At 42.3% G+C, this 16091-nt stretch overlaps 1 protein-coding gene across 1 annotated transcript in view; it reads right to left on the bottom strand.

Annotated features, from left to right (window-relative positions):
* Nucleotides 1-16091, bottom strand: part of LOC138296694 (adhesion G protein-coupled receptor F5-like) — a 1174222-nt gene that overhangs the window by 676995 nt on the left and 481136 nt on the right. The window contains exons 7-8 of the mRNA XM_069236066.1: nt 14867-14928; nt 12101-12243 (exon numbers count right to left, since the gene is read on the bottom strand). Of these exons, the coding sequence (XP_069092167.1) occupies nt 12101-12243; nt 14867-14928 (205 nt within the window). The remainder of the gene's footprint in view (nt 1-12100; nt 12244-14866; nt 14929-16091) is intronic.

The following is a 16091-nucleotide window of genomic DNA, read 5'->3' as shown; positions in this document are numbered from 1 at the left end:
ATGTTATCTATGCCATTCGCTGACCCTGTGACTTGGGGCCAAATGTACTACCGTGAGTTTTGCGTCTCACAATTTGTGACTCATTTGTGAATCACAAATTTAAAGTCGCAACACCAAATGTACAACAGCGTAACTCACAGTGTGGGATGGTTATCTGCTGGGGACAGTGTAGGAGGCTGGCCTGGTTTGTAGTGGGTACCTTGGGTACTTACACCTTATACCAGGTCCAGTTATCCCTTATTAGTAAAGTGGCAGTGTTCTAGCGGCTTAGGCTGCTAGAAGTAGCTATTGCAGAGCAGCTTAGGCTGAACTAGGAGACATGCAAAGCTCATTCAATCCTATTTATAGTTACATAGTACTTATACACAAGTAAAGACAATACTCAGTGTTACCAAAAATAAAGGTAGTTTATTTGAGTGACACAGTACCAAAAATATCTTAGAGGCAATACTCCTTCTGGAAGTAAGTATCTTACACAATATATACACTAGACACCAACATAAGGTAAGTAATTAGAAATAGGGTAGTGCAAACAATAGAAAATGCTATAGAATGCAATGGGAGACAATAGGTGTAGGGGCAACACAAACCATATACTAAGAAATTGGAATGCGAATCACAAATTACCCCCTGGAGAAGCGTAGTGTATGCAGAATCGCTGGGAGAGTAAGAATACAGTAAAGGTAAGTAAATTACCCCACCCCAGAGCCCAGAAAAGCAGAAGCAAAGTACTGCAAGTTTCCTTAGGACACACTACACCTCGTGATTAGAGTTGTTGCAAGACCCAACCAAGTCTGAAAACAACAAATGGTGGATTCTTGGACCTGAAGACCTGCAAAGGAAGGAGACCAAGTCCAGAAGTCGAAAAAAGTTCCAGGAAGGACAGGAGCCCCTGCCAACCCAAAAGAGGGCGCAAAAGAGTCCCCGGTTGTACGAAGTCTTCAGAAATGCACCCTAGGAAGATGCCAGCGGGTTCCTGCATGATGCAAAGGATGTCCCATGTTGTGACGTTGGATGCAGTCAATTTTTTCCGCTAGATTCCTCCAACAAGCCTTGGTTGCGGCAAAGTCACGTTTTGCATCAACTAGGTGCTATCTGGACCCAGGGGAGACCTAGGGGCCTCAACTCTGTGTGAGGAGGAAGAGGGGGCTCTCAGAACTTCAGAGAGTCCTCGGAGCACCAGATAGCACCCACGGGAGTCCCAGAACACGGGGACAAAGGAGGTGCAAAATGTGGTTGGTGCAGCACTACACAGGAAGGTCCCGCGCCGCCGGAGAACAACTCAGCATGTTGAGCGTCGCAGGATAGAGTTCTGGGGAACTGGACCAGGCTGTGCATGAAGGAATTTTGCAAATAGTGCACATACACCTCAGGAGGTGAAGAAGACGCGGTGCACAGGGGTACTGTCATTCTGGGGGAAGGAAAGGTCTTACCTCCTCCAAATTGCGACAGCAGGACCTCAGGATAGTCTGTGTCGATAAGGTCTACCCTCTGTGTTCCAAGGAGCACGCTCATCGCTGTGAGAGGAGTCCAAGATAACCGGTCATCGACTTAGAAGGTGCCTGCATAAGCAGGGGAGTGACTGCGTCACCCCACAGGAGATTTCTTCAGTCCTTCTGGTGCAGGGTGAAGACTGGGAGTCCTCAGAGCGTGCACACCGTGGAAACTGTTTCAGTTGCTGGCTGGAGCTAAAGTTGCAGAAGAAACTTTGTTGCTGTTACAGCAGTTCCTGGAGCAGGCTGTGGTTGATCCGAGGTCAGAGAATGAAGTAGTAGTTGCAGAGGATTCCTGCTTGAAACTTGGTAGTAGAATCTGAAGAGAACCCACAGGAGAGACCCTAAATAGCCCTGAGAAGGGGATTGGCTATCTTATCAGGTAAGGACCTATCAGGAGGGCTCTCTGATGTCACCTACTGACACTGTCCACTCAGAGGCCTCCAGAGTGTCCCCGTACCTTGAAAAACAAGCTGGCTGAAGTCTGGGACACCCTGGAGGAGATCTGGGCACCACCCCTGGGGAGGTGATGGACAGGGGAGTGGTCACTCCCATTTCCTTTGTCCAGTTTCGCGCCAGAGCAGGTACTGGGGGTCCCTGAACCGGTGTAGACTGGCTTATGCAAGGAGGGCACCATCTGTGCCCTTCAAAGCATTTCCAGAGGCTGGGGGAGGCTACCCCTCCCCAGCCTGTTACACCTATTTCAAAAGGGAGAGGGTGTAACTCAGAGGTCCAGGGGGGGCAGGAGCCCACTAAACCCCGGATGAAGGTGCAAAAGAGCTGCCTTCGGGTGGAAGAAGCCAAAGATTCTGAAACAACGGAAGGAGCCACGAACTTCTCCTTTGGTCAGAAGATGTTCCATGGCGTGCTGGAGGGCTGCCTCCGGGTGGAAGAAGCCAAAGATTCTGAAACAACGGAAGGAGCCACAAACTTCTCCTTTGGTCAGAAGGTGTTCCACGGCGTGCTGGAGGACGCAGAGTTGTTTCCACACAGAAAGACTGCAAACAAGCCTTGCTAGCTGCAAGAGTCGCATATGAGGATTTTGGGTGCTGCTAGGGCCCAGGAAGGACCAGGAGGTTGCCCCTTGGAGGAGGCGACATAGGGGGCAGTCAGCAACACAGAGAGCCCATGCAGAAGCAGGCAGCACCCGCAGAAGCCCCTGAGCAGGCACTTAGAAGATCTGAGAATGACGGTTGACTCAGAGCAACAAAGGAGAGTCCCACGACATTGGAGTCCAACTCAGCAAGTTGGGCAATGCCGGATGGGGTGCTGGTAACCTGGGCTACGCTCTGCACAAAGGAAGTCTTGCAAATGTGCACAGATGCCCGAGCAGCTGCAGTTCACGCAGTACACAGGTTTACTGTCTGGCGTGGGGAGGCAAGGACGTACCCCCACCAAATTTGGACAGAAGGGCTACTAGACTGTCAAAGACACGTGGACCAGCTCCTGTGTTCCAGGGAACACGCTCGACAGGATGAGAGGGGACCCAGTGGACTGTTGATGCAGAAGTTTGGTGCCTGAGTTGGCAGGGGGAAGATTCCGTCGACCCATGGGAGATTTCTTCTTGGCTTCCAGTGCAGGGTGAAGGCAGACAGCCCTCAGAGCATGCACCACCGGGAAACAGTCAAGAAAGCCGTCAGGATGAGGCGCTACAATGTTGCTGGTAGTCTTCTTGCTACTTTGTTGCGGTTATGCAGGCGTCCTGGAGCAGTCAGCGGTCGATCCTTGGCAGAAGTCAAAGAGGGAAGTGCAGAGGAACTCTGGTGAGCTCTGGCGTTCATTTATCTGGTGAGATGCCCACAGGAGAGACCCTAAATATCCCACAGAGGAGGATTGGCTACAGAGAAAGGTACGCACCTATCAGGAGGGGTCTCTGATGTCACCTGCTGGCACTGGCCACTCAGAGCTGTCCATTGTTCCCTCACACCTCTGCATCCAAGATGGCAGAGATCTGGGACACACTGGAGGAGCTCTGGGCACCTCTCCTAGGAGGTTCTGGTCAGGGGAGTGGTACCTCCACTTTCCTTTGTCCAGTTTCGCGTCAGGGCTGGGGGGATCCTCGAGCCGTTGTAGACTGGCTCATGCAAGGAGAGCACCATCTGTGCCATTCAAAGCATTTCCAGAGGCCAGGAGAGGCCACTGCTCCCAGGCCCTTCACACATATTTCCAAAGGGAGGGTGTGTAACACCCTCTCTCAGAGAAAATCCTTTGTTCTGCCTTCCTGGGACTGGGCTGCCCAGGCCCCAGGGGGGCAGAAACCTGTCTGAGGGGTTGGCAGCAGCAGTAGCTGCCGTGGAGACCCCAAAAAGTTAGTTTGGCAGTACCCAGGCTCTATGCTGGAGACCCGGGGATGCATGGAATTGTCACCTCAATACCAGAATGTTATTGGGGTGACAATTCCATGATCCTAGACATGTTACATGTCCATGTTCGGAGTTACCATTGTGAAGCTACATATAGGTATTGACCCATATGTAGTGCATGCGTATAATGGTGTCCCCGCACTTACAAAGTCCGGGGATTTTGCCCTGAACAATGTGGGGGCACCTTGGCTAGTGCCAGGGTGCCCACACACTAATTAACTTTGCACCTAACCTTCACTAAGTGAGGGTTAGACATATAGGTGACTTATAAGTTACTTAAGTGCAGTGTAAAATGGCTGTGAAATAACGTGGACATTATTTCACTCAGGCTGCAGTGGCAGTCCTGTGTAAAAATTGTCTGAGCTCCCTATGAGAGACAAAAGAAATGCTGCAGCCCATAGGGACCCTCCTGGAACCCCAATACCCTGGGTACCTAGGTACCATATACTAGGGAATTATAAGGGTGTTCCAGTGTGCCAATCAGAATTCATGGGGCGAAATCCTGGTCCTTCCTGGGCTCCAGCAGCACCCAAAATCCTCAACTGCGACTCTTGCAGCTAGCAAGGCTTGTTTGTGGTATTTCTGCGTGGAAACACTTCTGCATCCTCCAGCACCCCGTGGGACATTTTCTCACCAAATGGGAAGTTCCTGGCACCATCCGTTGTTTCAGAATCTTCAGCTTCTTCCACCCAGAGGCAGCCCTTTTGCACCTTCATCCGGGGTTTAGTGGGCTCCTGCCCCCCCTGGACACTTGCGTGACTCTTGGACTTGGTCCCCTTCCTTTACAGGTCCTCAGGTCCAGGAATCCATTTTCAGTGCTTTGTTAGCAGTTGTGGTTCTTGCAGAATACCCTATCATGACTATACTGTCTTTCTGGGGTAGTAGAGGAACTTTACTCCTACTTTTCAGGGTCTTGGGGTGGGGTATTTTGGACATCCTTACTGTTTTCTCACAGTCCCAGCGACCCTCTACAAGCTCCCATAGGCCTGGGGTCCATTCGTGATTCGCATTCCACTTTTGGAGTATATGTTTTGTGTTGCCCCTAGGCCTATGTCTACCTATTGCATCCTATTGTGATTCTACATTGTTTGCACTACTTTTCTCACTGTTACTTACCTGTTTTGGGTTTGTGTACATATAATTTGTGTATATTACTTACCTCCTAAGTGAGGGTATCCTCTGAGATACTTTTGGCATATTGCCACTAAAATAAAGTACCTTTATTTTTAGTAACTCTGAGTATTGTGTTTTCTTATGATATTGTGCTATATGATGTAAGTGGTATGGTAGGAGCTTTGCATGTCTCCTAATTCAGCCTAAGCTGCTTTGCCATAGCTACCTCTAACAGCCTAAGCTGCTAGAAACACCTCTATTCTACTAATAAGGGATAACTGGACCTGGCAAAAGGTGTAATTACCACAAGGTACCCACGATAAGCCAGGCCAGCCTCCTACAGTCACCGACTTGTCAGGTAACAATATTGTTGCAGCTTCCACTCTAGTCAGTATCTCCATTGTTCTTGTCCTGGGAAAGTCAGTCTCGCACACATTACACATAAATTGTTACATTAGCAAGAACATCATCTCCTAGCAGTCGATTCTCATAAAAAACTTCCGTTAAGCACATTTAAAAATACAATAGACAGTATAATACATTGTTGTCAAGTTGTCTGTACGGACTAGAACCACTTGTGGGAGAGTTGTGGCAGAAATGCTTTGAGCGCTAGAAAGACTGCTAGTTACCCCAAGTTGTTTATGTGATAAGTTTGTTGAATGGGATTCCACCTGCCTTGTATTGTAAGGGTGTTGAGGTGAGCTCCACAGCCTATCTGTGATGCATCTGTAGTGAGAGTGCTCTGTGAGGGTTGGAGATGGGATTTGAGAAAGTTGACTGTAAATCCCAAAGGGTGTAGAAGATTTATTGTATACTGAGAATGCTTCTGGCATTGTTGGATGGTATTGGCTTTGATGAGCCAATCGTCTAACCTGGAAATCCACTCCGCAGTCCACATTCTTACAGAGGAAAGCAAACATAGCGTCAGTCTTTTCTGGAAGTTTTGTTAAACCTACTACACAAATCAATAATTCCTAAAAGATTAGAGAAGCTACTCCTTGTTCTTGGGCACATCAATCTTTTGGATCGTCTTCACTAACTCTTTCTAAGGCTTAATCCCAGAGATACTGGCTTTGTGGCCTAAGTAGTCATTTTTTCCTTGCAATTAAAGAGTCAAACTCTTATGATTATCAAATTTTTTGACTACCCGTATGACTTAGGCACTATGTCCCTCCCATGTACCACAAAAAAATCAAAACTTTATTTAGATAGTACCTCACTCCCTTCAGATCCCCTTATATAGATAATATTGCTCTTCGAAATCCTAATGCATTAAAACCCTTCTGAAAGGCATGGACAAACTGGAAAGCCTCCATGTGTTTTAAGAAAAACATCAAGTCATTTTCTCTTAATTTAGCATGACTTGATGATAAGAGGAGGCTAGGTCCAGAGCTGTAAAATACATAGTCCCTCTGAGTACCTACAACTTTATGATTTTCAGATAAGGAACATTTGTCAACAACTACTTGTCTATTCACTGCATGCAGGTCGTCACAGAACCTAATCTCACTAGATTGGCCACTACGATCAGTGCTAACTACTCCTCAATCGGCATTATGAACCAGACACCATACAATATTTTAAAATTGTTTTCTCTGCATCAAGTAACCCAAATGCTAACTTCCCCAATTTACAGGCCAATGGCTTTTCTTCCTCATTGAGTCATATGCAGAACACGTAGTTCCTCAAGCAACTCAAATTTTTACTAAACAAATAGGGGAAAGTGCTTTCAAAATCTTGAAAACTAATCTCTCCCTCCAAACATATATTTCACTTTTCTACTGTGCTTGTACCAGAGGCTCCTCATTGGGATCCAAGTAAATACATAGTTCCTTTTGGTGTTGCCAACTGATGATACAATCCTCTCTGACAGAGAAATACACCTTGCCTGCAACAATCCTGCTACAAAATGTCAATGTTTCTTCAAAATACCTAAATCTATTAATTGCCTAACCACCAAAAATTCCTGAACATATCTCCATTCTACACAACTAGAATTTGTTCCTAAAATATTTGTCATACTTCTCTTCTAAGATTATTGTTATCCATAAGCAAAATTCTGATATCCTGGTTATATCCTTTTCCACAATCTCATACACTGTTGATGGATGGTTGTCATTCTTGTGTGCCAATTGCAGGACCACCTCATCACACACTTCCTTCATCACATTCTTGGGCAAAACTCCTTAGCCACTCTTGCAGCACTTCACAAAATAACCTCCTTTGCTGCATTTTTTGCCCAAAGCCTTGATTGCAGGGCATGCCTTATCAATAGCCTTATTACCTAAAATACCATGTCCCGAGCACTGACCCTAGTTTTTATTATTCCTGTCCTTGACATTCATCTTCTTTTTTTTTATCCTACCCTGACACTTCTTTAGTGGACATATTATCAGCCTCCGCGCTGTCACATTTGACTGTTTGAACCCATATATGCATATGCTCAACACTTTTAGCATTTGTGGTCACCTCCCTCAGTTGAGGCTCATCAGTCAACTAAAGTCCCTTTCAAATTTTCTCACAGTTTCAGTTAGGAACAAATTGGACTCTAATATTTTCACTGGTCAATTGATCAAATTTACACTTACCAGACAACTTTGTGAGCACTGTCAAATATTCGCTCACCATTGCTTGTGCCATTTTTCCAAAGTAGAGTCTTTCCAGGACTGTGGCAAAAACTATGTCTAATTTTTAGAAAAACATCTAATCCATTAAATTTTTGTGCTTCTTTTTTAGAAAGCTTGGCCATAATTTCCTGACCCATCTGCTGCAGGCAAGGTATTAACAATGACAATTTCCTTTCCATGCCCAGGTTAGCTCCACAAACTCTGGAATAGTCCAAGTACATACTGCTCAGTTTACACATCTGGGTAGGTAATGCTCCTGGTTGATTAAAAAAAAAGCTGGCGGTATGACATTCTGCATCTCACGTACTATATCTAACGCACAACAGCTATATTCAGAAAACTAAATAAACAGCATTGACAATCCTTATCATCAAAACTAATATTTGAAGCAATATCTTTATGGCCTCTGTTAGAGTTGATCCTGTATGTCCACTACTCAAAGTAACTGCCACTGTAGAACCAAACTGTGAAGCTTGATGGTAGGCCTTTCCCCGGAGACCATACAGTGCATTTAGTGATCTTTAATTCAAAGAACGGTGTGCCTGTCACCGGCTAATGCAGTGTAGGCTAATCTCTATTTTTTTTTCTCATGAGCTTATTAAGCATTTACCACTGTGTGCCTGCTACTTTCTTCCATCTCTCTCTATCTCAAAGGTCCTTAGGTACAAAGACAAACAAGTAGAATTTACATTGCTCCCAGGCACCCTTTTGGGCAAATTGTGCCCAACTCTTTTTCCAGGCTGCATGGTCCTCCTCTCAGTGCTTGAGAATGTGTCTTTTCATTATAGCATAGCAGCAATACAGCTATCGGTCATTCTTAGAGATGTAATGCACTGATGCACACTGGATATATTCAGACATGCTGTACTAACATAGGCCTTCTGATGTGTCTTCACTTAAGTCTCTTCTGACATCACAGGTGTCATCCCACTGCACAGGTGCATACAGAGTCATAGTATGCACAGTCATAAGGGGTTACACTGCCAACTATATCCTATGCATCCTCCACATGCTTTCACAGACGTTTAGGGCCGGACCTCTTTTCCTTAGCTCTGCACAGACTTCTCTCCTGTAACCAACCTTCTTCCACTATCAATTTCTGGGTCGCTGTTTTCATGTGGTCTGGTTGCTAGATGACATGATGCACCATCTACAGTTTGCAAGTGCAGACTTCAAAACACCTGCAGGCCTGCTGGGGTATAATCCATTCCTAGGTCACCAGTGTATCATTGCCAAACAAAACCGAAGGCTGGCAAGTCAAAAAGCATATCTTTCTTTTGCATCCTCTAGGCACAGCCAACCTCCAACTGAGATAGAATTGTTCCCTTCAAACTCACTAGGGTACCAAAATGGAACTAGGTCCATCATTGTGACAGAACCATATTTGACAAGTAAAGTGGAAAAAGATAATAAACTACTGGCATAAATTATGCCAACAACCCTTGCATACCACTGAGAAGGAGTTTATCCTTAAAAGTAGTGGCTAAGTATGTGCAGGTGTACTCATTCCTGAGATGTTCGAGAAAAGGTTTATGCTCCTTTCGTTTATGCTCTGGTGTTCCAAGAGGGTAAAAGTGTTCAACAAGTTACTGATCTAAAGGAAGAGGTCCATATTACAACACTCATCCCCTGATCACTCCTCTTGATTCAAAGATTCAAAGTCCAAAATATATATTTGTCACAGATCTTCTTTATTTGACAATCTCAATATTATGTTCTATCCAAAATGAGATCTGTCAGTTTGAAGACTTACAAAGATGTCAAATCAGAATAATCACTATAAAGATGGTCTCTTAGCAGTAGTATCGTAACTCAAATGAACACAATGCTACGGGAGGCACTGAGATTGCTACTGTAACTATTGAAGGCTTTATAGCTGTACTCATCTTATCACTAATATTCTAATGCAGTGTGTACAAACAGATGACTCAGATACTTGAGCTTACTCAGATTCTTTGACTATGGATTTAATTTGAGTTATTACACTATTGTTAATAGCTCATCTTCACTGTGAATCTTCTGATGCAACATCTTTGGAAAACTGTTAGCCCTGAGAAAGTCATTAATCTGATGAAACACATTTTGACTCAAGTAGAATATTGGTTTTGTCAAATAAAGAAGATCTGCAATATTATTCCATTTGTACTATGAATTTTTTAAACAATGAAACAAGAGAAGTGATTGAGGTATGAATGTGGTAACATGTTCAAGGGGAGTTTGCAAACAAAATGCCTATCCAGTGCCTCCCACCAGTGCCATTAGTCTGAAAGGTCCCAACTGCAAAGCTTTATTATCAGGCACCAGCTCTTCCGCCACTCCAACATATTACAATTAGGACAGCCAGTAGTGTCACTTTCATTGTCAGATCAACCACACTTTTTAGTCTTGTCAATAATGTCACAGGACATTTGACGTAATGTATCTGTAAAATTGCAATAGGGTAAACATTTTGACAGTAACTGCTTTTCCATAATCTTTGCAAAGAAAAAGACTTTAATGAACTTATAGCAACCAATGGCAAATGCTGCATCTTTGTAACTTTGCGTAAAATGTTGAAACCTACATTCACAACCATGTTTTTATTGCTTAAAATAAACATGAGGTAATTCTGGTGTAAATTAAAAACCTCTTGACCGTTTACATGTTGACAAGTGGTAAAATCATACACTATATGGTGTGCTTGAATATAGATCACTACTAACTGTCCTGCAATGCACGAGGAGTTACTCTTTCATACTTACGCTTCGAGGAAGTATATATTGTCCAGCCTTAAGCCACTTTGTGAATGTAATATTTGATTTCAATGGAAAGTGTTGTGGTGTAAAGTGGAAGACATGGTGCAGTAGTTTCCATAGTTCGAGCAATTAAACATAGGCCGTAAATCACACCTCTGAGTTCAAATTGAAGTTTTGAAAACATTATACATGCCCCTTTAGGTTCACATATACACCAGACCGCAGTTACATATTTTGAATCTTTCAGGTATGGCAGTATTTACCACTGTTTCATGTGAAGATGGGAGTGTCATTTTACCAAGCAAAGTAATGGTATTATAATATTAGGCGTTCTGTGGCTGATAAAGTTAAGACTTTATAGTGTAGGATAGACAATAGTTATCACATGAATGTAAATTAAAGCTTTCTGTGTGGTTTTCCTAATATATATTGTTTGTCTTAAATGTCATTTATGTTCACCGTTTGACATTATTCATAACTTTCTTCCTTTTGAATACCAGTTGCATTACTAATAGATTGCAAATTTTGCACTAGTGCCAGTGCAAGTGCATACCATTATCCAGGATTATTTTGGTGACACTTGTGCCTGTGCACCTTGGCAGTGACGTTTGCATTGAAATTTGGGGCTAAAAGTATGACATTTCCTTTTGCGACTTGCAATTTGTGATCTGTTTTAGAGTCGCAAACAAAAATGTACAACAGTATCAAGCACACTGTTTGCGATTCCCAATAGGGTTGCAAATTACCTACCACATTATTATTCATGAGGTAGGTAACAATTTGCGACTCCATTGGGAATGGCCACACTCACAGGGATGGTGGCCTGTTTGGGACAGCAGACCACTATGTCTGTGAATGTTTTTTAGTAAAGCAATTGTTTCTTTTAAAAAAAGGCAGCCGATTTTCCTTTAAGGAAAACCAGATGGGTTTAAAAACAGAAAATGAAAGGTTTTCCTTTAATTTTTGAAGAGTAGCCAGTGGCCCTTGGGGACCTCTTCCCGTTTGTGAATGGGTTACCACCGACTTGAAGTTGGTGGTACATGAGAATGTTTTGCGACCGCATACACGGTTGCAAAACATTTCTACAATATCAGTGCGATTCAGTATGAGGAAGGGACGCCCTAAACACACCTTTTCTTAATACCGAATTGCAAGAGCACAATGCAATTCAGTAACAAATTATCGAGTTTGCATTTTGCCTTTTGTACGTGGCAAAATACAGCTTGCCTGATTCGGTAACAAGATACTGAGTCCCATTTTGCCTTTTATACATGGCAAACTACATTTTACCGGTTGGGCTGTTTCGACAGATAAAATGGTTTGTACTTCTGGCCCAAAGTTTTTCAGCCGCATTCAATGCCACATAATGCAACTTACATAAAATCATAAATAAAAAACATACATACATCTTCTTAGAGGACAGTAATGTGACTAAACAGGTTAACGACTCACCCCTGTGCTTTGGGAGAAATATCAAGATCAGGAAAGCGATCAGAAAACAAATTCAAGAACACAGAGTTACAGTAAAAAACAAAAAAAAGCATTTGCAAATGCACTGAGTGAACAAATGGAAAAGTAGAGCTGCTGCTGGGCGGGTGCATTACTTACAAAATATGTTTGTTCGACCTGCTCTGAAGGCCGCCTGTTGGTGTGCGAAACTGTTTATTAAACTCTTTAGGTTGGTATTGTTAGGACCTATTGTTCTCCTTTTACTTCTTATAATTATGGGACAAATGTCCTTTAGTGATAATGTCATCAGTTTTACTCACCAACTATGATGCGGAGAAATGGTGAAGCTGGAAATGTAAAGTCTTTAGATAAATTATTCACTATATTCGCGTTTGCAGCGTCGAGGCTTGACTCGGTTGGACGATCAGCGATGACAACGTATTCGACAATGACACTTCCGGCGCTTAAAAATAGTAACACATCCCTCGTTAATCACCCAGACGTTTCTCGTATATTTTTGAAATGCGATGAATAATGTTACGCAAGTGGAATTACTCTTTAGAATCTACATTTTCGAACTGGAATATTTTCAAATTGTTTAACGACATTCTATAAGCAGACACCACTATTATTCATTTTTCTATGTATTCTGTAAATCCTGGCATGACAGTAAGATTGGCTGACAATAATCAATCTTTTATTATGCCTGGCTTGGGAAAAAATTAATACTTATCTATAGACTATATATAAATGAAGGTGAGATAGGCAATGTGCTTTATTCTTAAATACGTAACATCTGCACTCAGAGGTTTACACCTCAACTAGGTGTAGATTTGTTCATGTCAGGAAGTTACAAAACACTTCCAGGTTATGCTTGGAAACCTGCAGTTTTCAGAAAAAAATCACTGTTAACTATTTTGAATTCTATTTTCTCATGAACATGTACAAACCTAAACACTCGCTCGAAACATGACAGTGCCAGTTAAAACCCACTTTCTAACTACATTTTTTTCTCCTCGGGAAAATCTTATTTTCCGCATCGATAAAATCATTCCAAATAATTTTGAGTACTTTGTGACTCCTTCATCTTCACATCGCTTGACCGAATTAATCTCAGCCGTTTTCTAGACGGAGGTTGTGGAAAATGCTCTAGAACATACATAAGTGTATACGTGGGCGTCCACAAATTTCTCGTACTGTGCAGCCCCCGCGAGTTTCGTTACACCAATGGCAATGTCAGTGCGAGTAAATGCGATATTTGTATTTGCAAGCCCGACTTACATTCATGGTTTTAAAAAGGAAGAGTGACGTATATGTTTGAACTTGATGACTCGGTTTACCACAGATTTTTAAATCTGGTAAAACACCTGTTTGGGCTGAGGGCCCACAGACAACTGCACATCCTAGCAGCACCTGTCTCTTGAAGTCTGTAATGAAAAACGCTAGCTCAGCATAATAATGAAAAAACGCTAGTTTAGCGTAATAATGTTATTGAAAAGTCCAGATACTCCTCATTGTTCAGCAGGCGCCGTGTGTCAACTATAGGTGCATTTAGGCAATAGAGTTGATAACTAGGACGTCATCATAATAGGTAAAAACACTGATTCTATGTCCGGTCTTTCTAGTTGACAGAAGATGAGCTGTCATGATTTTACTCAGAGTTCTGCTGCATGAGCGTCAGCAAAGGTTCTGGATCGGGACAGATCTATTTCTCCTGATTCAAGCAGTTTGGTGCTTTAGTAATCAGGTATCGTAATTCATCTTTATCTTCAATCAAGTGGAACAAGATTGCTGAGGAGGACTTGACACCTTTCATTCATACCATTCTGTGCAGTTTGGCACCATGCCTATTGGAAACACACAACCTTTTCTCTGGCAATCAAAAAACCTTCTCAGCATCCAGTCTATATTACTGGGGCAAATTGTTTTGTGATCAGGAGAATCTCCTTGTCATGTCTCTCTATTAAATTAACTGGGTCAGCAATGCGTTTAGTATTGTTTGACCCTGTGGATAACGGATTCTAGGGATCATTTGACGCTGTGTTTGAGGTCTCTGGAGTTTAATGCTCAGGTTTGTGGTGTGACGGGTAAATAGAGTGCAGAAGTAAACATGGTGAAGCTGATGAGGAGGTTATCTAACTATTCCACTTAAACAGGGTGTGAGACTTTAAGTAGGTCCTTCCTAACAAAGATCATGGATCTTATCATGATGGTTTTTTTCTGGTGCAGCACGGAGCTGAGCGCCTGTTTTATGCGCCTGCTCTGCAGGAAGTGAATTCATTTAGCATGATTTGTCTGAGATAGTGCTTTATTTTCAGAAGGTCCTGTTAGAAACAATCAGCAACGTTTGCCTTCTTCTGTTTCTGAGTTGTTTTGCCTGACAATAAGGCCCTATCCAAAACATATATCAGGTTAAATGAAATCACTTGACACACTGCAGGCGTATAAAGCAGTAGCTCAGCTCTGCACCAGAAAAGACCATCATGATATAGCCCATGATTCAAGATGGGAACATATTTGAGACTAGGAGATAAGAAAGGTAGTAACATGCTATTATCAAAAAAAGAAGAGTTTGGCTGTAGATGATATCAGTATCAAGTCCCCAGTGAAGGTTGAAGTCTCCAAGGAAAATCTGATCACACAGGTCAATGAGTTGGTACACGTTGTATTGAAGAAATTCTTCTAAAAAGTTGTTTTTGTACAGCCAGGTTTTCAGTAGAGTATTTGATCATTTTCATTCTAACACGTTACAGAGAATGTGGTGTGCTCTTCATCACGAGCCGCTGTGTTAGGGAGTTAACATGATTGTCACTTTCAATTTAAGGGATTCATTGTCTGTGGATGCGACCCCCTAGTTATGCTTGAAGTGCATAGAAATGACAAAAGAATGAAACAATCCACTGTATAAAAATACGCTATTATCATTAAATGTCTCTTCAAATAAATTAATCGGTACAGTATGGATGAAGACATACTTTAGAGGTTCATTTGTACCGTTTTTATTTACATTTATTTTTATCCATCATATTCAACTACATTTATGGACTGTTAGATAAATCTACTGATTAATAAACCTGGTTCCTTACCTGAAGCCTGTAACATTCACTGATACAAAGCCGTTTAGAAACGTTTTGTAACTGTCAGAAAGCTGCAAAAAGAACATTTACAAATGATAAGTTTAAAATATAGGCCTAACTTGATGTAGCCAAAATATATAGAGAACACTTTCCAACTTTTTCGGGTACGTCGATTAAATAGTTTGTCTTCTGTGCTTAAAGACGCTCTGCAGTGGTTCGTTTAAGCTATGACTCACAGCTGTTATGGCACACATTGTAATTCTGGTAAATGTTTAAAAAGGCCACAATTTTTAAAGTACAGTTTGGATAATTATCTGAACATGATTTAATGCAACATAAATCACTGTCTTAAAAGCATTACATTTTCAACAAAATGTGGTAAAAATAGTCCTAATAGTTACTTAAGAGTTAGTATTTCTCTATCACATAATCGTTTCATAGGTTTTCAGTTTTGACTATGAAAGTAAGCATCTGATGTTTGTGCACATTATCAAGACCAACATTTGACTTCGCCTTCAGTAAATAACAAAATAAAAATATCAAGTATCAAATGTCTTTATTCGATCATATAAATAGATCATGAAAGAATCACATTAGATTGAAAAATATAAAAACTTATCGTATATACAAAACATTTTCCATAAGAACCAACCTAAAAATTCCACTAACAACAGCATATCATCTTGTGATCATGAAAAAGTTAAAACAATAACTTTTTGCCTGACTTCACCTTTAAGTATTCATCATCTGATGGTTGTAACCTCCTCATGATGTAAAATGTTGAATATTTTTGTAAATTACAGACAGTTGGATATTCCAACCCAGCAAGGTCTGTTCTCCACCTCGCTGTATCTCAAAGTGCCAAAGGGGTCCCACATGCCCAGGGAGTCCTTCCTTCCCAGTCTGGTTTAAGAAGTTGTCCCTGGGGCCTAGGTCAGATCTCCGGCATGTCCAGGGCTGGAAGCCCCCTGTCCTGGGCTCCAATCTCCAATACACTATATCGCAAAGTGCCTGGGATATGGTTGAGCATGTCCAGACAGGCATCCTTTGCCTGCCTGGGCTAAGAAGCTCTGACTGGGCCCCTCTCACACTGTCCTGCGCAATCCAGAAGAAGGCTACCTGTCTCTCTTGTAATCCCTCGTACATTGTCCCTAGTAATCTAGAGGAAGGCAAACTGCCTTTCTTATATTCCCTTATACCTTGTTTCTAATAATGTGGAGAAAGGTTACCTGCC

Source organism: Pleurodeles waltl, chromosome 5 (assembly GCF_031143425.1).
Source record: "Pleurodeles waltl isolate 20211129_DDA chromosome 5, aPleWal1.hap1.20221129, whole genome shotgun sequence".
NCBI lineage: Eukaryota > Metazoa > Chordata > Amphibia > Caudata > Salamandridae > Pleurodeles > Pleurodeles waltl.
The sequence above is the reverse complement of the archived record's forward strand: the minus strand, read 5'-3'. Positions and strand labels throughout refer to the sequence as shown.